Source organism: Macrotis lagotis, chromosome 2, assembly GCF_037893015.1.
Source record: "Macrotis lagotis isolate mMagLag1 chromosome 2, bilby.v1.9.chrom.fasta, whole genome shotgun sequence".
Taxonomy (NCBI): domain Eukaryota; kingdom Metazoa; phylum Chordata; class Mammalia; order Peramelemorphia; family Peramelidae; genus Macrotis; species Macrotis lagotis.
Genome location: NC_133659.1, coordinates 230,444,960 through 230,468,122, shown reverse-complemented (window position 1 = coordinate 230,468,122; position 23,163 = coordinate 230,444,960). Strand labels below are relative to the sequence as shown.

General features: G+C 37.7%; 1 protein-coding gene across 8 annotated transcripts in view; it reads left to right on the top strand.

Annotated features, from left to right (window-relative positions):
• GAS7 (growth arrest specific 7) overlaps positions 1–23,163 on the top strand; it is a 271,230-nt gene that overhangs the window by 113,194 nt on the left and 134,873 nt on the right. For 2 of the 8 annotated variants that reach the window (XM_074225113.1, XM_074225108.1), the window contains exon 1: positions 13,704–14,962. The exons of 5 other annotated variants lie outside the window; for them this stretch is intronic. In XM_074225113.1, coding sequence (XP_074081214.1) covers positions 14,955–14,962 — 8 coding nt within the window. In that variant the 5' untranslated portion in view covers positions 13,704–14,954. One more of the 8 variants, XM_074225110.1, reaches the window with a different exon arrangement.

Sequence of the window (23,163 nt, the reverse complement as noted above, 5' to 3'; positions counted from 1 at the left end):
CAGGAGAACCTGAATTCAAATGAGCCTCATACACTTAATACTGACATAGCTGTGTGACCTTAGGCAAGTCATTTTAACCCCATTGTCTTGCAAAAAAAATTTTAAGTCCCTTTTAACCTTTTTTCAGACATATTCTTTATTAGTTAATTGATCTTTTTCTGATAGCACAGATTTCCTGCTTCACAGATCCTCTTTTCTGAACAATTATCCTTTTGCTTCTAAGCCTGTAATATCTTCCCTTTTCAGGAATATCCTTCCTTTTCCAGTTTCTTTCTTTATTTCAAAAGACCTCCCCAAATGCCATCTTCTCCTCTAAGTCTTAACAATTTACTAAAGACTAAGGAGAGTGGCATAATTAGGGGGAACAGGAGGCAGGAGGGTTAAATGCTCTCACCTGACCTTAGCACCCAAAGGAATGTGGAAAGGGATATTTGGGCCATCAATATGTTACTCCTAATTTCTAGGGTGAAGAATCTGGCCTGTGACTGATGAAGATGTCATTCTCAATTTCATGTAGCCTTCTTTTAGTTATTGCTATTAATAGATTTTTGAACTTAAACTCCTAGAGGGAAAAATCCAAATCTTCCCACCCTCTGAAGCTCACAAAATCTTGAAAGCTCCTCCAATAATTCCTTCTCAGGGGGCTTGGAAGGGGCCCCATTAAACTAGTTGATACTAAAGTTTCTGATTCCAATTAGCTTACTGATTTTATAAAAGCTCCACAGAGTCCCTCAGCCAATCTTAACAGCTTTCCTGTGTAGTGCCATTTATTGAATGATTTTCAAGGACAACTAATCGACCAAGGACTTTTTTGTACTTTGGGTGATTGATTGAATTTAATTTAGTGTCTAAGACTTGTTCACATCTATCACAATCATGATGTTCTTCTTGACTAAATAAGGTAATATATGTGCAAAGCATTTTACAAACTTTTAAAAGTATTTTTTATATTTATTATTGTTGTTATTAACTTTAAGTTATGAGGCTTCAATCTGATGACAACTTCATATTGCAGACCTTCTACTGCACTCCTGTCAACTGAAACAGTATTTATAGAATAATACAAGAATGTGATTGGAAATTTTAACTGTGAATTTTCTGGAAAAAGGATTGTATGTACAAGTACTTTTAAGTAATTTTCAAGTTTAATCTGCCCTATGAACACTTTCTTAGGTCTAGACAATCAACAAAACAATAAATCAAATCCTGAATTGGAGTAATTGTTGATTTCTGTGGAGTAAATACTCATACTGAAAATATAATAATGATTTTTCTATATAATTAGAAACAAGCAGTATCAAAATTGTCATGGGAGGCATCTGAGCTAAGATTTAAAGGAAACTAGGTCCTTGAATGCAGAGATGAAGAAAAAAGGCCTTTCTAGCTTGGGGGACAAGCATGGAGATTGGAGATGGATGGTTACAGCAAAAAACGCTAATGTGACTGAATCATAGAATGCAAAATAAAGAGTAATAGCAAAAAAAGATTGGGTTGGAGCCAGTTTGCAAATAACTTTAAATATCAAGCAGATAAGTTGACAATTGAAGCTTGAGTAAACAAGAAGCTTGGGGACACAGGATGGGCAGTGTCATGATCATTCCTGTGTTTTATGAAAAAAATCACATTGGCATTTATGTATGTATGTATGTATACATATTCATTTATTTATACCATCTTCTCGGTCAATATGGAAGGATATACAAGATGGGGGTGTTTAGCATTGAGCCAGTAATACCAAGCTAGAGTAAGGGCATTATGGAATGTTGACAAAAGGATAAGTCCAGGGTCGAGAGTTAAAGAAGAGGTCTCAGAGAGACTTGAATACTGAAGGCCAGAGATTAAGTGACTTTCCCAAGTACAAGGTAGAGTAATCCAAACACATGCTTGCTTTCTTGATAAGTTTGGGGAACCAGTAAAACTAGGCAGGTTAAGAAAAGACATCCAAGGTTACGAAAATAGATCCAAAGACCTATATGATCATAGGATTTCAAATCTCCTTCTTTAAAGATAAAGCAAAATGTCTCCCAGAAAGTAAAGTGATTTGCCCAAGATCACTTAGATAGTGAGCAGTGAACAGAAATTTTGATTCAGATCCTCTGACTCCAAATTCAGTCCCCATTCTATATTCTATATAGGCAAGAGATATACATTTGATAAATTCATAGGGAAGCGTACTTGTGGTAGCACAATGTCTGACTAGTATAGGTGGAAAGATATGTTGAATTGAAAGGTCCAGGCTGGAAATATAGACATCCAGGGTGGAAATATAGATGTCCAGGGTGTAAATATAGACAAGAAGGATTCAACATGTAGTATATTTCTAAGGAGGATAAGTTTAAGGGTGAGGGAACTTAGTTCATACAAGAAGGATAGGGGATTAAAAGAGAGCTAAATAAAATCTGGGACTCAGATTGAGATTAAAAGGTACCAAAGGTTCACTCATACTTGGGAAAATGGATTGAGAGGCATCAGTAACCAAGACTAACTCCTAGAAGGACTGGGAAGTAACAGTTCAACTGCAATCCAAAGGGCCATTCAGGCAATTGCAGGTGAAAATGGTGACACTGATTCTTCTCTCTGTACTTCCTTTATGGACTCCATTTAGTTTTCGTGGATAAGGACTGGCAGCCAGAGACTGTAGAATTTTACAGGTTCCTCTTAATGGAAGTATAGAGAATGAGACTTTATAAGGAGTTCTAATAGTTCAACACATACATTACTACAGACCAATATATATTCCTGTTCCTAAAGTTATTATGTATTCTATTCCTAAGATGATAGACCATTAGAGATGGTCTCTGATCCAACTTGCCATTAACTATTACCAAAGATGACCTGAGAAAAGCAGAAGTTTATAATTTTGCCCTCCTACTTTCCTTTTTTCTTCTACATCTGCTATGTCCTACCTACAGTTGCCTATTGTGTCTTATTCTTATTACAAACTGTCACCTAATTTCTATTAAAATGTCAAAGTAGGAATTGAATTTTAAAAGTAAAACCCTTGAAAGACCTAAAAGTTATAATGGTGGGAATGATAGAAATGAAATTCAGAATCTAGGGTTGCATTTGAGTTCTCCAGTTAAATGGCACCAAGAGTAGAGAGTTAGGGCTAGAGTCAGGAAATTCAAATCTAGCCTCAGACACTTACTGTGTGATCCTGTCCTTAAGCTACTTCCTTTACCTCTGTATTTCTCAGTTTCTTCATGTGTAAATGAAGAATAATAGTACCTTCTTTCCTGGATTATTGTGAAGATCAAATGCAATAATATTTGTAAAACACTTTGCAAACCATAAAGTGGTATATAAATGCTAGTTATTATTATTGTGTAATCTTAGACAAATTGCTTCATATATTTGAAATTTTCAGAATATTTCAGCACCAAATCGCAGCCATGATATTTTAGATTAAAGGATTACATGTTATATAGAAGGCAGCAACAGCACAGAATAGGGAGAATTCATCCTGCTTCTTTGCTTTTATTTCCACAGCTTCATTTCAGCCAGACTCAATGGGAGACTTTTTTTTTTTGGTCTCATGAGAGGTCTCTGTAGATCACCTTATGCTGGCATCCTTTCTGTTGGAGAGGAGGCAGGAAATTAACTATGCAAGCTCATCCTCTTCCTCTTCTCTCCTTTCTCCCTCCCCCCAAGCCCAACCTATTCTCAGGAGGGAGGGAGGGAGGGAATAGTAAATGAATACTTGTTGGACTCCTGCTAAAAGATTGATGATCACAGAGAAACATCCGATTTGTTTTCCAGTCTCGGTGTTCCATGCTATGATTCTGCAAGAATGTGTGTGTAAGTACAACACTGAAGCCTAGACTTCTGGGATTAGGAAAAGCCCTGCAGAGAAGAGATTCTCAGGGCTTTATTTGATGATCCTACAAATCAGAGTCCTACCAGTCTCAATTTCATTCAGGTTCCCTCCTTCCCTTCACCCTAGTCTACGAAATATAATTCCAGGGAAAGAAACTCTGGCTGCATGTAGTATGTGGTTGGAAAAACCCCAGCAAGGCAACACTGGTGAGTCCATAGCAGTGTCTACAAATGAATGGCTTGCTTCCTCAAATGGCCTGCTGGTCTCCTATTGGATGGCAATGAGAAGGGAATTGTTTCAGCTTACAGTAGATGTCTCAGTAGTGTTCCTTAGTGGGAAATAAATAGTATGATTTTTTTTAGGGTTTTTTTTTTTTTTGGTAAGGCAAATGGGGTTAAGTGGCTTACCCGAGGCCACACAGCTAGGTGATTATTAAGTGTCTGAGGCTGGATTTGAACTCAGGTACTCCTGACTCCAGGGCCGGTGCTCTATCCACTGTACCACCTAGCCGCCCCTAAATAGTATGATTTCACAGGAAGATGGAATTGACGACCCTTATCCTGCTCTCTGTCCTTCCTTTACAGAGGAAGAATAGGTCAGAGATGTCCCTCTGGACAATGACTGATGGCAAAGGGTCAGAAGCTGCACTTGTGAGAATAAGGATGCCCAAAAGGGACTGCAATGGTCTCAGGCTTAGGGCAGGAGTAAAGGTAAAATAGCTGAATGTATATGAATGTCTTTTTGTCTTCCTTTTTTCCCTCATTCCATTATTCCCTTCCCCTCTTCATTTCCCTCCCCTTACCGCTTCATCTGCTTTGTGTTACAGGAATCTACATTTGGAGATGTAAAGACCATCCATTCATATAACTTCATTTTGAAGATTAGGAAACTGAAACAAAGAGATCAGTTGACTAGCCCAAGTCTCAAAGTAGAACAAGGTGGTAGAGCTGAGATTCCAACTCTGGTCCAATGAAAATGATTCCCCCAAGTTCAGCCGTCTGTCCACTATATGAGTCCTACTTCTATGTTATTCCCTGCTGCTGTTAGGGGAAGGGCAGAGTAGAGACTTATTTTTAGAACTTAGTCCAGTTCTGCAGACCTCAGGCTCTTTTATGTGTGTGTGTATGTGTGTGTGTGTGTGTGTGTGTGTGTGTGTGTGTGTGTGTGTTTTCTGTTTTGCTTTTTGTATTGGGCTAGCGGGTGGGGAAGGAATAGACTTGATGAATATTTGTTGATTGAGGAAGAAAAATAAAATGAATTTTATGACTTCACTGCTTTATGCACAGATGTTTCCTCCTTTCACTCCCTCTATCTGGTGGGGTTTTCCTGAAGTATGCAGATGGGAAGTGGTGCACTGTTTAGCAAACCTGGACCTGATGTGGGTTACCAAATTCGGAGGGTCAAGGGTCACCCTAAGGCAGAGCAGACACCCAGGAGCAGCACAGTGGTGGCAGGCAGCTCTTGCTCTCAATATTCTGGAAGAATAATGATAATCTCACCTATATAAAGTACTTGAAGGTCTGTGAAATGCTTTCCTCAAACAAACCTTTTTTTGGAGGAGATCTGGAATTCTAGTGATCACATAATTAATCTTCCTCCTGTGTGATTTGGATTTAAAAGAAATAGGGTTGTCAATTTCCTGCTCTGATACTATTTTTTGCATGACTCCCTGGGTAAGTTACTTATTTTCTCTGAGACTCAGATTTTTCATTTGTATATTGAGGATAATGCTTGTATTATCTCTACTCCTGGGGCTGTAAGTAAAGCACTTTGCAAATCTTTACATTACACAATTGTCAATGGTGACCATCAACATGGTAATCATCACCTTACATTTTTTCTGGCAATGCTTTCCCTTCTGTTATCACATGTTATCCAGAAATAAAAATTTAGGCTATAGTCACTGTTTACCAAGTGCCCAGGGGAGCCTCAAGGAGCTCAGTATCCTAGGAGAACCCATAGACTAGGAGCCTCCATAGGCTTTAGGAAAGATGCATGTTGAAAAATTAATTTAGACTGTGAACCATTTACAGTGGGAAACACATATACTGGAGTAGGGAATATGATGGAAACCATATGCCTTAGAGAATTATGCATGCTGGGGAAGTACCACAAAATAAATGGGGCCATGAATACTGGTGGATTATGCACAATGGGGACTGTTTACATTACACAAATGAGAGATCATGTATACCAGATAATTACAAACCCAAGAGGCCATGATATTGGGGTGACAGATAGGAAAGACAACTTAATCCTTCCTCTGGCTATAGTCCTATTTTTCTTCTTTCATCAGATTTCTCAGTTCTATTGAATAATTGTCATTCTCTGCCTCCATTTCCTCACCACCCATGAAGCCCTGAAGTCTCTGAAATCTAGTTTCTACCCTACCACCCCAATGAATTGGCTCTCTATGAAATTCTCTTTCCTAAAACAACTGGAAGTTTCTCAGCTTTTATTGCTGTGAATTTCTCTACAGTATTTACCACCCCTTCCTTCTTAGCAACCACTTGTTTGGTTGCTCAGATATTCTATTCCCAGGTTGCCTCCTTCTATGATTCTAACCTCTTTTAGAATTTTTTTCACATCTACTTCATAAACCTATCCATTCTCAAGGTTCAATCCTTAGCCCTTTTGTTCTCTCCTAATGAACTTTACCCTTTCCCTTTTTATGCAGATGGCTCTTCTACCTAGATGACTTCAGTTTCAATTACTCACAGTTCCAATACTGCCATTTCCAATGGTAACTTCTGACTGATTAGTTATACTTGGAATTTCATTGTATTTAACCAAATACATTATCTCAAGTCTACTCAGTTTTTTTGTATTTAACCAAAACAAAATTGATCCCCTGCTAGATTTCATATTTTTGGTCAGTAGGTAGTGACATTCCTTCAGACTGGCAACTTTGGAGTCATTTTTTTACTTCATTCATTCATTTATTCATTCATTATCATCACTCTCATCTTCCTTTCCCTTCCAATTGCCAGCATACCTTTGTAACCTTATTCCTGGACTATTGTCTACTAAATAGTCTTCAATCTCTTTTCCAATGCATTTTCCACAGGCTAGCTGTGATTTAGCAAGATCCTTTATAATCTGGCTTGAACTCACCTTTCTAGGATATCTGTCATTATTCTACTAATTTATGAACACACCTGGTATTTATCCATGTTGTCCTATTCCCTCTCCTACCTCACTCCCCACTTCATTTCCTTGTTATTTCCACCTATGGAAATTCCTCTTGCTTTTTACAATTATCTTAATCCTACCTTCTCCAAGAATATTTCAGTACCATTTTTACCCAACGATCTATTTCTGCTTTCAATTTTGGAAAATCGTATTATTAGCATTGGTCATTTGATTCTCATTGTTGGTACAATGATCTCTCAATAAGGAAACTATCTAGGTAGATAATAAATCTCAGCTTAGCTATCTCTAGCTATGTGATTCTGTGAAAAAGGTGCTAGGCTTAAAGGAAAGACCTGAGTTCAAATCCTGACTCAGATACTTAATAGCTGTGTGACTATGGATAAGTCACTTCTCTTCCAGCTACATTAGTTTGGTCAACTGTAAAATGGAAAAAAGTTCCTAGCACCTATCTCCTTAAGTTATTGAGGATAAAATAAGATATTTTTTTGCTTAGTGCATTGCACGACACAATGTAGATGCATAATAAAGTTTTCTTTCCTTCCTTTGCCCTAATAGTTACAATCTTTAAAAATTTTCTGAGACATTGAGATATTATGTGACTTGCCCAAGGTTACATAGCCAGTATATGCATGTGAGATTTCCTGACTTCAAGGCCAATTCTCTATCTACTATATCACAACTTCTCAGCACACGACTCCTTGTATTTTTGTTCTCTTCTTTCTTCGCCTTTATTCTAAGCTCTTCTAGTATTTACCCTTTGGTCTATCCCTTATAAGACCTAGTACAGGGTCTTACATGAAAAGTGTTTTGCAAACCTTTTGTAGCTTTATTGTTTGTCCTTCATTCTAGAAGAAGACTATGACATCAATCAGAGAAGTGATTGCAAGTGAATTCGATCTGAGTGAGGTGGTGCTATGCAAAATTAGCAGCTTCACATTCTCTGGAACCATCTAGTCCAGTGGCCAGATATGGATTAGGTCGACTGGAGATATCCAGGGATACAGGACAATCAAAATTAAGTGATTTGACCAAGGTCACACAGCTAGTATCCATTATCTAAGGCTGGATTTGAACTCAAGTCCACCTAACTGCCCAGGTACCATATGCATGTGCTTGAGGAGGGGGCGTAGAACTCAATATTGGTTTGAAATGATCCTTGGACCCCATCTTAATTTTAATTAATTAATTAATTAATTTATGCCTTCGGTCATTTATTTATTTGTTTGTTTGCTTATTCATTTATTTATTTATTTGTTTGTTTATTTACTTATTTTTAGGTTTTTGCAAGGCAATGGGGTTAAGTGGCTTGCCCAAGGCCACACAGCTAGGTAATTATTAAGTGTCTGAGGCCGAATTTGAACTTAGGTACTCCAGGGCCGTTGCTCTATCCACTGCGCCACCTAGCTGTCCCCGGATCCTATTTTTAGACCAATCAATACAACCCTAGGCAATAATGTTCACTTAGGTACTAAAATCCAGTAAACTCTCCAGTGGAATAAGCTGCTAGGTATATTATTGGGAAACATTTTGAAAATGTGAACAATTAGTATTCAGTGATGCTTTTCCATACATTTTATTACTAATGTACTTTGAACAAATCAGTCATTTTTTGGCATATATTCACCTCTTCAACACGCATCTTGACCTCTCTTCCATCAAAAATCTCCAACAACTATAACCAGTAATGATAATCAAACAAAATTATCACAATATTTATTGCAAAACATACATAGTCTAGAGAACAACAGTTAATTTATATTAAATCTTCTGCAGGTGCCTAACTAGACACTTTTAAATAGACCTGATTAAGGAGTAATAACTAGAATGATGATGTAGTTCATATACTTAGTCATATTTAACTCATAAAACTGAAAAATTCAGGGGCAGCTAGGTGGCGCAGTGGATAAAGCATCGGCCCTGGAGTCAGGAGTACCTGGGTTCAAATCCAGCCTCAGACGCTTAATAATTACCTAGCTGTGTGGCCTTGGGCAAGCCACTTAACCTCATTTGCCTTGCAAAACCCTAAAAAAAAATGAAAAATTCAGCCTGGTAGAATTTTATATTGGTCTAATGGATGTTGATTACAGGTTGTCTCTTGCATTCTATGTATAAATTCAGTTCCATATTGAAATTTGCCTATTTATAGATAAATAAAAAGGTGTCATTTATAACTAACAAGAATGTTAAATCTTCGGGGTGGCTAGGTGGTGCAGTGGATAAAAGCACCAGCCCTGGAGTCAGGAGTACCTGGGTTCAAATCTGATCTCACTTAATAATTACCTAGCCGTGTGGCCTTGGGCAAGCCACTTAACCTCGTTTGCCTTGCAAAAAAAAAAAACCTAAAAAGGAAGAAAGTTAAATCTTTTGAAAAAGCGTTTGGTAAAGCAAATAAATGTCAAGAGACCAGAGAAGTGAAGCTATTAGAATAGACAATTAGGAATTAGAAATTAGATTGGAGAATTTCAAAGAAAGAAAATATAAGCAAAAATATATTTCCCAGGATAAGGAAATATGAATTTTACTCAGTTCAAGTTATGGCTTTTGTCTTAAAGATTCTAAAAGATCTAAAAAAATAACTGCCTTTTGGTTTGTTTAGACAGAAGACTTTGGTAGTTTATCCATTTCCTATGTAGCTAGGAATACTAATAATGAAGATGATGAGGGCTAGCATTTGCTTTGAAAAATGTGCTAAGGCTTTGTAAATACCACATCTGCTCTTCACAACCATCCTGGGAGCTATGTATGTTCTATTATTATCCCCATTTAATAGAGTAGAAAGCTGAGGAAGTAAAGGTTAGGTAACTTTCCCAAAGTAACACAACTATTTAGCATCTGAAGTCAGATTTGTATTTGGGTCTTCTGGACCTCAGTCCTGGCACTCACTGTGGCACCTAGCTGCCCCTCATTAACAGATTTTGTTTGTTTTTTGTTTAGTTTTAGTCCTGAATCTCACTAATGAGATTTTTCTCCTATTTTATTTATAGGGGGAGTATTAGAAGAGATTGTTGAAAGAATAGACCTCTGATTTTATTAATATAAAGAACTCCTGTTGAGTAAACTCTCTATAAGCAGCAAGGTAAAATAGTGAATAAGAAACTGGACTTGAGTTCAAGTCTAACCTCAGACAGTTCACAGCTAGGTGACCCTTGGAAAGGCACATCTCTCTGCTTCAGTTTCCTCAGTTACAAAATGGCATTTACCTCTCAAGATTTTATTTGAGGAGAAAATGAGAGTATATGACTTGCTTTAAGTAACAATCAGTATGTATCAGAAGCAGGATTTGAATCCAGGACTTCCTAACTCAGAGGCCCATTAAATTTTTTTTTTTGCAAGGCAGTAGGGTTAAGTGATTTGCCCAAGGTCACACAGCTAGATGTCTGAGGCCATATTTGAACTCAGGGCCAGTACCATCACATTTTTTTTAAAAGACAATCGGTTTAAGAAGTTACTCTGAGTTTTACATGATTGCACATGTATGACCTATATCAGATGGCTATATTGAGAATGGAGAAGAAAAGGCAGGGAGAGAGAAAATTTGGAAATTTCATAAAAATTGTATTAAAAAGGAATGTTGAAAATTATCTTCATATGTAAGTGGGAAAAATAAAATATTATTTCAAAAAAGAAGTTTCCCTGGACAGTTGAACTCCACTAAACCTTGATATTCAAAATTGATGGTCTAGAGATGCAAAATTTTACTTTTCCTGGGAACGGGTATTTGAGACAGACAGAGGCAGAAGGAGGTTAGTAAGGTCTAGGTCCTTGGAAAGATCACATCCAGTCTCTGATGACTGGGCTCTGAGGGACTGACTCAATCTAACAATAAAGTTCAATTTATCCATTTTATGCAATGGATTGTAACTTCTAAACAGATTATTTTGTCAATATATTGTCTTCCAGTTGAAATATTGTTGTCAAATTAAGATTAAAAGTGATATTGGGTGAGTACAGAAGCCCCACACAAATAATCAGAGTTCACCTAATTGGTTTGAAGTCATATAATAGAACCATCAATCTTTAGGAGCTATATTTAAGATAGTAGCAAGTTTTGGTTCCTTTTCTCTAAGCCCTTTAATGCTGAATTCTGGTGGTTCAGGAATATGAGAGGGGGAGGGGAGAGAGAGAGAGAGAGAGAGAGAGAGAGAGAGAATTGTCTGTGTGTGTGTGTGTGTGTGTGTGTGTGTGTGTGTGTGTGTTAGTAATGGGGGCAGGTAGAAGAGCATCATACATGGATTTAAATTTACTCTCTTGTCATTTTCTTAAATCTGTACAATGAGTAAAAGTTTACATCAAATTTGGTTTTGCAGTATTTGGTAGTTTCCAGAATTTGAAAGGTCAGAGCTGAGGCTTGAATTTATCTGTCAAGGAAACTAGATAACTTGTGTGAACTGGTCAAGATCCTTCAAGAAAACAAGATTAGAGGATCTTTTTTCTTAGAAGCTTCATGAAGCCTGCCCTCTCCTGTTTTGCACACTTTAGCTCAGGGACGGTAGATGGTGTAGTGAATAGTGGACAAATCCTGAAGTCAAGAGGACTTGAGTTCAAATTTGACCTCAGACACTTGACATGTACTAGCTGTGTGACCCTGGACAAGTCACTTAACCCTGATTGCCTTGTGTGCAGGGCCATTTCCAATCATCTGGTCACTGAGTCCAAATGATTTCAGAAGAGAAAGTGAGGCTGGTAACTTGTTCATGGGCACGCCTAGCTATATGACCATGAGCATATTCTCATCTCTAAAATGGGTATAAAAATAACCCCTACATCCCAGGGGTGGCAGGAGGATCAAATAAGATAATACTATATTTGTAAATCTTAAAAAATTGTATAAATGTTAGCTTTATTTGCCGTGCTCTATAGAAGGTAATTTCCAAATCTTTTTTCCTGGGAAGCGAAGCATTTTGATGAGCAGAAGTAAAGGTTGAGAGGGCTCTGGGTGGGGTCAGATAAGAAGGCCTACCTGAGAGAACATGTGGGTTCCTGAGCAAGTGGGATTCATCATGACAATTCCTAGAGGTGAGGAACCAAGACTATTTCAAAATAATGCCAAGGTTGGTCCCTCACAGAAGCCCAGGAAAATGCAGTAGATATAGCAGCCCAATAAAGAGGTGAAGGAGGAAGACATTCCATAGGTCAGAGGCTTAAGATTTAATCAGTCAATGAACTACTATATATTAGGCATTGTGCTAATACGGGAAACACTGTGGAATAAGAAGACAATTTCTGTTTTAAAAAAACTGAAAGAGTGAAGAGGAGAAGGTTACCTTTCTGGGGGCATGATGGAGTCCTGTAAAAGGATGGGAAATAACCTGAGGAGGTATGAGTTTTGGAGATGATTTCATCTTGCAGAATGATGAATTTTTAGATCATGAAATGAAATTTCCATAGATGATTTATAATTCAGTAGGGTGGGAGATAATGAGGTAAATTTCCTGAGTGTCTTCCTTAAATAGTTGAGGATTAGAGAGGAGCTCTCCAATGTCCAACCTCTACCTTCTCAGTCAGAGGAGATGTTTCAGAGTTGAACGTGTTTGAATAAACTACTTATAGGAGAATTAGAAAATAATTAACAGGGGGAGGCACTAGAATTAAGAGGAACTGGAAAAAATTTCCTGTAGAAGATGGGATTTTAATTAGGATTTAAAGGAAGCCAGGAAAACCAGAAGACAAATATGAGTAGGTAAAGCATTTTAGGCATGAGAGATAATCAGAAAAAAATGATTGAGAGTTGAATAATGGAGGTTTTTGTTCACAGAACAATAGAGATCAATAAGGCAATGACTTGCCCATGGTAACATAGCAAATGAGGATTTGAGATTGGACAAAAGGGTTCAATCTTGGTACCATAGATTGGTTGTTGAGCATGATCTTTTACTAAGTTGTAGCTTTTATGTTATTCTGAGAAGTCCAATTATTTTGAAAAGGAATGCAGTCATAAGACACAAGGTATACTGAGTCATTCAAGATTTACTTATTGTACCCTCTGTGCCCGTGGCAGACTCCTATACCAGAACTATTGGGGCAAGAATAAGGGCAAAAGATATTGATAATCAGTCTAGATAACACCTGCTTTTCAGCCAGCCAGCCCTGAGCTGACCCACGATAGCAATTATCCTGGAAACATCTCATGTTTTGCTCTTTCTGGCTTGCAGTTTTGGCTGCTGGAGCTGACAAAGGACTGATTAGAAATTAAAGGCAGGCATTCCCCTTTAGGACAGGCTGGGCTGGGGATGGGCCAAGGATTCTCTTCCCAAAGCACAGTGGACAAAGCAGCCTTTGTCCCAAGGCCTGGGGGCGGGAGGCCCAAGTGGTCAGTGGCACAGGCCTGATCATTGTGTTCAGTGACCTAACCCAACTTTTTAAGCTGAGCAAAGGGAAAAAAATATGCCTCCAGAAGCTTTGCATCTGGAAAGTCCAGAATGAGTCGTTTGATTTCCTAACAAGAGTTGGAATAGATTTTGAAGGAACTGTGCAATGCATTTAATTCTCTGTGAAAGAGACAGGGTTAGAAAAGCCACAGAGACATCCTCTGTGGTTCACAGAGCCCTGACCCTGAGGAAGCCTCTTGCTTAATTTCCCTCAAATCGTGTTGTGGAGAAGGAAGCAAGTAGCCTGAGTAGTCAGCCTCTGCTTGGGCTGAAGTCAGATGCCTGAGGACTCCAAACAAAACCAAGGTGCTTCTTTTCTCTGGGTCAGCAGCCACCTCTCACTGTTCTCTTATGGTAAGAAAGAGCTTGCTTTACCAAAGTTATGTTGGATTTTATTTTTCTTTATTTTTAATGTTGATATAAGGATGTGATTAATGAAAGAAGGATATTTAAAGAAGAAAACAATTCCTTCAAACTAAGGCTGGAGTTGAATGTCTTCAGTTTGAGGATTTTGCCCCCTCCAGTGAATAGGGCCATTGGTGGAGTCAAGTAGTGGTAATGAAAGTAAAGAAGGAAAAAGGGAGTTAAAACAGAGGTGTGTACATTTAGTAGAAAGAAAAAAAGTTTGTTTGGTGCAACCCAGTGATATAACAGTGTGTGTTCCAACTTCACTGATGAGGAAATGGCAAGAAGCCTTTCCAGAAGTTAGAAATAGTCCAACAGTCTAAAAGAATTTTGCCCAGGACAATAATACTGTGTGTAGAGTTTTTGGTGGTGTTAGAGATGATGATGGTGATGATGCTGCTGCTGTCTATTCATGTGCTTAGAAAAATAGAAAAAAAGACCAAGAAAGACCCAAATCCTCAATGAGTTCACATACTAATTGAAGAAGCACATGTAACTAACCAGGCACATGTATATAACATAAGGACAGTAGAATAGATGGAATGTATTCTGATATGGGATGGTGTTAAAAGGGACAAAAACTACTCCCTCTACTCCACCAGAAGGTTTAGAGTTGAGTTTTGAAGGAAGCCAGGAAAAGAAGTAGGGGTAAGGCAGCAAAGAATTCCTGGCATAGGGAACAATCAATCCAAAATCTTGGGGAGGGGATGGTGAATGAGAGATGGAGTATTCTAGCCACAGATTAAGTGCCCATTATCTTCAAGGTGTGTAAATAGGAGATACAGGAAATACAAGTTCCACAAGTTTATAAAGAACACACCCTAAAAATATAAAAAACTCCAAACAACTCCTTACAGCTGTATAGTGCTATAAGCATTCTATCCTGAAGAGGGCTAGAGTGTTTATTTGGATCTGGTTAGGAGGAGAGTTTGAGTGAGTGGGAGGAATTAGCAGAGAGATTATTAGGAGGGCATTCCAGGTTTGAGAAATGTCTAGTGTGAGGACTACAGGGGTTAGTCCCTTGCAATGGGACTAATCAGAAGAAAGTCAGATGTTGGGGAACATGATTGAGTTTGCACACCTGAAATGGAGAGTTTAAATTGATGAGAGTTCTAAGATAGTTGTGCAAATTAGTGAAAGCGCTTGTGAAGAAAGTGGCAGGAGTTTGACTTTGACCTGAGATGTGAAAGGAAGTCCCTGGAACTTTATGAATGATAAGGTAAATAATTCAATCCTCTGTAAATGTGGTTGGGTTAGGAAAGGAAGATTGAAGACAGGAAACCTGCTTCTTTCTTTCTTTTCTTTCTTTTTTTTTAATGTCCAGAGGGACTGTGAGTCTAGTGGGCAGAGCACTGAATTTGGAGTAGGGAGAATTGTGTGTCTTGCCCTAGATGCCTATCTATATAACTCTCTTCAGTTTCTAAATGTGTAAAATAGAGATGATATCTAAGCTTGGGGGGAGGAGAAAGGTGAGGTGAATGCTTGGCAAACCTTAAAGGCTTAGCACAAGAATGTTAGTTCTTATTATGAGACTAGCTGCCTAAGAAATGTCAGGGATTAGTGGGGAAAGTGCTGGGGCTTGGGATTTGGAAAAGTGGGCTCCCAAACTCACATCTACTGGGTGACCCTGAGCAAGTGACTCCAGGTTACTTAGAAATTATTTACTAAATCAATCTGTATTGTGTGTGGAGGGACACTTAAAACAGGAGCCTGCCACACTAAATAAAGCATATATATACATATACATATATATATATATATATATATATATATATATTTGTCATGGTAATACTAGATAGAAATTGCCATGGTAATTGTATATTGCCATGGTAATAGTAGATGGAAACTTAGATTTGGCCTTGACCTCAGGAAGATCTAAGTTTAAATTCTACTGTAAACAGTACTAGGTGAAAAGTCACTTGACCTCTCACCTTATTTATTTGCAAAATAAGGATATTAAAAGCACTTATCTTACAGAATTGACAAACGAGATGCATTGTAAATTATTTTGCAAACTTTAAAGTACCTTGTGATATTATTATTGTTGTTTTTATTATTTACTAAAGTACCAAATGATTAGAACCTGCATGATGGTTGGTCTGTGGAAATGACTAGGATGCAAAAGATGCCACAGAAAGAATTTGAAGACTTGGTAACCACATGGGGGCAGTTGACTGGAGTGGGAAGGAAAGTTTTCAACAGCTCAGGGTCTTGAATATATTTTTTATTCCCCACTGAAAATATAATTTTATTTAAAAATAAACAATTTACATGGATAAAACACATTGCCAACACTAATTTACTTTGGAATAGTCTTCAGACATATGCCTGACCAACAATTTTAAACTTGTTGAGTAGTTTTCAGTTGTATCTGACTCGTTTTGATCCCATTTGGCACTTTTTTGGTCAAAGATCTGGAGTGATTTATTTTACAGATGAGTAAAATGAGGTCACCAAATTTAGTTGGCTTACCCAGGGTCACATCTCAGGAAGATAAGTCTTCCTGGCTCTGTCTAGTTCTATCCACTGTGCCACCTTTGCTGCTCAAACTTTTATTAAATGACTAACAAATGAGAAGCAAGAGTTGTCATGAACAGGTGACCTTACTCAAGTCTGAAAGATCTGGGTTCAAATTCTGTTTCTGATAGGTGGCTTGAGATCTTGAGTAAGTCACTTAATCCCTCAAATGCTCCAGGTCAAAAAAAGTATATTGGAGGATGGAGTTTCCTTATGAGACAATATCATTAAAATCACAAGTCTCATTGCAAAAATCAGGAATACTTATTGAATTGTCCCTCTGTTGGCTTTCTGGTCTTCAGGGCTCCAGCTGAGAGCAGGTCTTCTTGGCTTGTTTTCTGCCCTCTTCAACCAAGCTCCTGAATGTTAAATGCCTAGTGGGCAGGCTTAGATTTTCCTAGGATCTTATCTAAGCCTCCTAATGAGCCTAGAAACTTTATTAATGAGTTCCTTCCCTTGGCTTTCTTTTGGGAGAACAATTCCTGACCTCTTCTTTCTTCAAGTTGGAATGGTTTTAAATAAGATTTTTCTTCTTGACCTTTTGCTAGCTTTGTATAACCCCATTGTGTGTTCATTGTTGCAATCATATAGGTACTTTGTAAATACTGGTTTTCAAAGTTTGGTGTATTTCATTATATGTGTCTATGCAGATTGAAATGCCTCAAAGAACCATTTCTGAGCTTTTGTGTGAGGTAGAGGGAAGGTCTATGACTGAAGAAAGCTTTAATACAGTATGTTTAATCTATTTTTTTTTCAAAAGCTACTTTGCAGAAATCATTGGGAAATCCCAATTCCTTCTGGGAATTTTATTTGTCTTTTTTCTTCTTCTAACCTCTCAGGAAGTCCCTCATTCCAGCTGTAGAATCTTAAAGCTACAGGGCCATTAAAGATATTCCAGTCCCATTCTCTCATTTTAGAGATGAGGCAGCACTTGTGCAATGAATGTTAAAGTCACACAGCGAATTTTTAGTCATAGGTCTCCTGACTAGTTCAATGCTCCATTACTGTATACAAACTGTTCCTATAGTAATTAATTCTCTTCTTACCTAATCCATCAAGATGTTCTGTTGATGACCTGGAGAGTCAGTGAGGGAGTAATAAATTAGTTGGAATACCAAGTAATCTCATTCAAGTCATGCTCACAGTTTAGAGGGAAAACTAAAACTAAAAAGATGCATAATTTTTGTCTGCCTTTATCTGGAGCACCATCTAAATCAGCAAGAGTTTAGATGTTTTCCTTTATAGCTGAGGCTGAAACTTCCTAAAACTTGGGTTTGGAAGCACAGAACACATTCCCCCCTTCCCCCCTTTTCCTTTGGAGATTAGATCAAAGCTTAGTTTTCTGGAAGGTAGGGCAACCCAACTAAAGAACCTTACAAAGATTTTAATGTGGATTCCAGTTCATTGTGTTCTTCTCAACCTGTTCTAACTAGAGGTAGATGACTTTTCTAGATTTCTGGAGGCTGGGGGTGGTTTGAGAGAAATATATCTTGTTCCCCCAGCCCCCTATTAGAATGGGTTCACTTCTTATTATAATACTCATTGTGCTCTTTAATTCTTAATCAATCAAAGTTCTAGAACACCCATTCTTCCAAGGCCATATAAGTACTAAGTAGATTCCATGAGGGGTCTTTGGAATTTGGGCGTGCTATTGACTCCTTTTCTTAATTATATGCTAACATGATTAATAAAATGATTAATTATCCAGACAGGAATTTGAGATCTTATTTTTATAGTGTTTTTGTTATCTCCTCGCCATTTTAAAATTAGTTCATGAACATATCCAAATCACCTCAATGTTGTCAAAACTTTAAAGTTAACATATCCTTGTCATCTTAAAGTTGTGACATTTGGTCTTCTTTTAATCTTACTGTGGATCTTTGGAACTTGGGCCTAAACACCCTGATAGCAGAACCTAAATGTCTTCAAATTTTGGTAACTCTGTGATAGAGTTTGCATTTTAAACTCCTTTGTCCTGTGTCTCTTCAGACATCTGTTCCCCTTTTCACTCTTCCTTCCTGCTATTGTTACTTTATACTGGCTACTTAGACAGTAATTATATTGACTAGAATATAGGGAGGGAGTGGTCAGAAAGACCTGACAAAATACCATTTTAATTTATTTCCCAATTTGTCTTAGACAATTAGCTAGGAAATTGAGAGATTAAGTCATTTATTTGCCTTTGCTTGCACATCCAAGTCTGAGGCTGGACTTGAATCTAGCCCTTCTTGACTGACTCTCAATTTACTGTGCAATATTGTCTCATATAAATACGTGTGTGTGTGTGTGTGTGTGTGTGTGTGTGTAAAATTGTGGGTTTTTTTGTAGAAATGAGTAGGCTGTCTACTAGAAGTCTGGGCTCTTCTGCATATTTACAACTTACTGCTTATCTATGATGCCTTCCGGCCTTTATTTTTCCCTCTTATCATTTTTTTTTAAATGCTCCTATCCCTAGTGCTCCTTACCCTCACTGAAACAAAAGAAAAATAAAACCCCTATAGCAAATAAGCATAACCAAACAAAACAAGTTTCCCCATTGCACATGTCCAGAAATGTGTGGCCTTGTCTGCATTTTGAGTCCATCACCTCTCTCTGTTAAGAATTGGATAGGATGCTTTCATTTATCAGTCTTCTGAACTTGTGGTTTATTATTGCACTGATCAGAGATCTTAAATCTTTCAAAGTTGTTATTATTTACAATATTGTTGGATGTCTTTAATTACTTTTCACATGTGCTGGTTCTGCCCATTTCATTCTGTATAATTTTTGCCAGGTTTCTTCAAAATTGTCTTTTTAAATCGTTTCTTAGCACATTATAATCCATTTCCCCTTACTCACTTTTTTTTTTGGTTTTTGTAAGACAGTGGGGTGAATTGCCCAAGGTCCAACAGCTAGGCAATTATTAAGTGTCTGAGGCTGGATTTGAACTCGAGTCCTCCTGACTCTATCCACTATACCACCTAGCTGCCCCCTTGCTCACTTTTTAGAGGAGAAAAAATAACTGATGCCTGATCTAGCAGGTGGTACCTGATATGAGACTTGAATTGGGAATCTAGGGATCCCAAGAAGCCAAGAAAATACCCCAGACACTGAAGATTACTTATGTGAAGCCATAGAGATGTGAGATGAATGTAGAATTGGTGTAGAGGAATCAGTATTATAAGCTCAAAAAAAGATAGAGGAGCCAAAATGGAATGTGTTTTCAATGCCTAAGAAGGAATTTTAAAAATTTTATTCTAGAGGCTCTAGGATATGTCTATATAAATAGAGAAATGAATATAGATGGGGAAATATAGTGGAGATACTTTGTCATGTCAATCAATCAACAAATATTAAGTACCCTCCATGTCTCAGGTGTTTTGCCAAGCACTGAGGATACTGAAAGAGGCAAAACAAAAAATAGCTATTAAGAAGCTCATAATCTAAGGGGAAGCAGAAGTGGAGACAACAAGCAAACAAATATGTACAAATAAGCTATTTACAGAATAAATAGGAAAAATTAAAGTAATAAAAATAAAGAGTATTTGGAAAATCTTTCCTGTAGAAAATGGGATTTTAATTGGTACATGAAAGAAGTCAGGGAAGCCAGGAGGCAGAGCTGGGGAGGGAGAATGTTTCAGACATGGGAGACTGTCAAAGCAAATGCTGGGAGCCAAAGAGATGAAAGGTTTCATTTCTGACACAGTCAGGAGGCAGGCTAGTATCACTGAATTTGAGTACTTGGCAGGAAAAAGAAAGTTGGCATGGTTGCAGGGGGCTAGATTATGAATAGCTTTGAACACCAAACAAGGGATTTGGTTTTTGATCTTAGAGGCAATGAAGAGCAACTAGAGTTTATTGAAGGGGTGTCATGGTTAGATGTGCACTTGAGGAAAATGACATTGTTGACTGAATGGAGGTTGGATTGAAATGGGGAAAGACTTAAGTTAGGCAACTTGTAACAGTCCATGTACAAGGTGATGACGGACTCCATTAAGACACCAGCAGTATTAAAGAAGGGATAGGAGTGTGTTAGAGAAAGGCTGCAGAGCAGAAACTGACAGATTTTGTCCACTAATGGGATATGGAAATTTGGGTGTATAGTGAGGAGTCAAAGTCAAAACCCAAGTTCTGAAGAGTTCTGATAGTACCCTCAACAACGATAGGGCAGTTTGAAGGGTGGGGATGAGTTAGATACTTGGTTTTCAGTAAGCACTTAGAAAATATTTGATGAATTCTAGAATAATCTTGGAATTAAGAAAAGACTCCTTTGTCTATTCCAGCTAGAGGATAAGGCTACTACTTCAAGGTAATCTCCCTGTCTCTCACTTGAAGGCTTTGGGTAAAAGGATTATCGAGCATCTTTAGGCTTTGGGATCTCACTCTAACAAATGGACTGGACTGTTTCTATACTTCTGAGACTTTGACACCTGTCTCTTGCTTGTTAAGTAACTTGACTTCTAAGGGAAGCTGCTGCTGTTGGGTAGTTCAGGGTGACACAGACTCCTCAAAGAATGCTCCCAAGGGGAGCAGTAAGATACCCCCTCCATGATGAGGACATTATCTCAATTGGGGGGGGGCACTCTCTCCATGCATCAATGTCACATGGAGAGCAATGAGTTTAGGAAATCCTAACAAGTCATTAATAGGTATGAGAAAGTAAAAATCTGCTAGAGAGCCCTTTTACCAGGAACCTTCAAGCATTGCCAGTCACTGAGCCTGGATCATTAGTAGTTGTTGTCATGGCAACAGACCCACCAGCTACCAGCTCCATAAGCTGAGTGAGGTCCTGAGATTTTTATATGTGGGTCTGTAGCATGTGAGTGGCACCTATTGTTTCTAGGTTGGGGAGTTTGAAACTCTTAGCCTCACCACAATAAATTTTCTAAAATGTTTCCATTTCTGTACCTCTATGTAATGTATTGTTGTAAGGAATGTGCCTTCCTTACAACAAATCCTTGGAGGATTTAGTCCTGCAAATAATTTTAGGGACTCTCTAATAATATTCCAGTTATCACTACCCTTCCCTTTAGCTTATTTTGGAGGAACCTCACGTTCTGTATAGGTTATTTATTTATATCAAATGGGATGCAAAACTTAAAACAGCTGTTATTTATCCAAATTCACACATGTAAATGGTAAGGTCAGGATCTAGCTCAGATTCCAAAGCTCTTTTACAATGCAGGTATTACGCTCAACTTTATAACAGGTTCAAGGAGGGCTTCCTAAAGGAAGTACTTTCTCTCAGACAAGAGAAGAGCAGATAGTATGCCACAGATCTATTACCAATAGACAAATTGCAGTGGGAGTGAGGCGTTTTGAAGGCAATGGGGCTAAAGGACAATTTGTGTTACTATTTCTTGAACGAGGTTTAGGAGATGCTGAGTCTCTGAAGTGATATACAAGAGATTCACGAGGGGAGATTCTGGCTAGTGAGGGAATACAGAGAGCTTCCTCAGCCCAGTTTATAAGAGCTGATTGCAAAATTTTCTGAGTGAGCTTGTATAGCTCAGAAATCAACAAACAATAAATCAAGACTTGAATTATTGCATTGTTGATTTTCTAGACTTAAGACAGTGATGGAAATGTTATTAATGCAGAGTAAATTCAAAAATATGTCATGATTGCCCTTTTTTCCCCATTGTTAAATATTGTCAGAAATCCTCTAAAATGGTGGTAGTTGACTGATGTTTGGGAGGTAAGGGGGGAAATGGGGGCAGTTTTGTAAAGAAGAGTTAAGGAGGTATAGGAACAAAAGATGCAGACTTCTCCACTTGAAGAAAACCATTAATATTCTATTGTGAATTTTAGGTACAAGTCAGCCTGAAACAATTATTATTTAACTTTATGCTGTCTAAGTGGCAGACAGCCAAGTGGGACAGTAGTCCTCCTGAGTTCAAATCAGACCTAAGACACAATTCAGTTCCTTCTTGGACCACTCCCCTCCCTTCTAGATTTGGTTAAGAAATCTCCTTATGTCAATATCTTTTTAAAAAAAAAAACTAATTTATTATTATTTTTAAATTAAATTTATTAATTTTAATTAATTTTAAATTATTTAAGGCAATGGGGTTAAGTGACTTGCCCAAGGTCACATAGCTAAGCAATTATTAAGTGTCTGAGGTCATATTTGAACTCAGGTACTCCTGACTCCAGGGCCCATGCTCTATCCATTGCGACACCTAGCTACTGCTATGGTCACTATCTTATTCATTTCTTTAGTTGAAGAAAAGGTTGCTCCTTGCTGGTTTAATTCAATTTAATCACTTTATGAAGGAAGTGAAAGGGAAGACTGGGATTTTCTAGAGTCTAGAGGTATTTTTTGCTCTAAATTTGGTTTTCACCCTCTATTCACTTTCCTTAAGAAAGGCCTCTTTTTTTTTTTTAACCTAACCTATCTTCCTAAGGGGAAAAGCCTGGAAAGCAACTAAAAGAAGACATTTTTAATATTCTCAGATATACTCACATATCCTCACATTTTTAATTTTCTCAAATGGCTGTTGATGGAAGAAAGAAAAAATATGAGAGAAAGTTTGTTATGTGAAGGAGCTAGCTTGTCGGATATATGATATTAATTTCTTTTTCCTCATTCTTTCTCCCCTCCCCCTTCCATTGTTTCTTTCCCTTTCTTTTTCTGTCTTTCTCCTTGCTTTCTCTTTCCTCCCCTATTTTCCCTTGTTTAAATTTTTTTTTAATCTTACTATATATTTTCTTTGTTCTACCATTCTCCTTTACTGGTTTTAATATAGGGCTGAATCTGATTTTTTAAAAATTATTTTATAATTTTATTTTCTAATAATAATATTCTAAGTGGATAAAAGGAATTGAAGATAGTAAGTTTTGGTCTGCATTTAAATGCCAAAGTTCTCTCTCTCTGAATATGGATGTGTTTTCCATCACAAGTTTTTTAGAATTTTTGTTGAT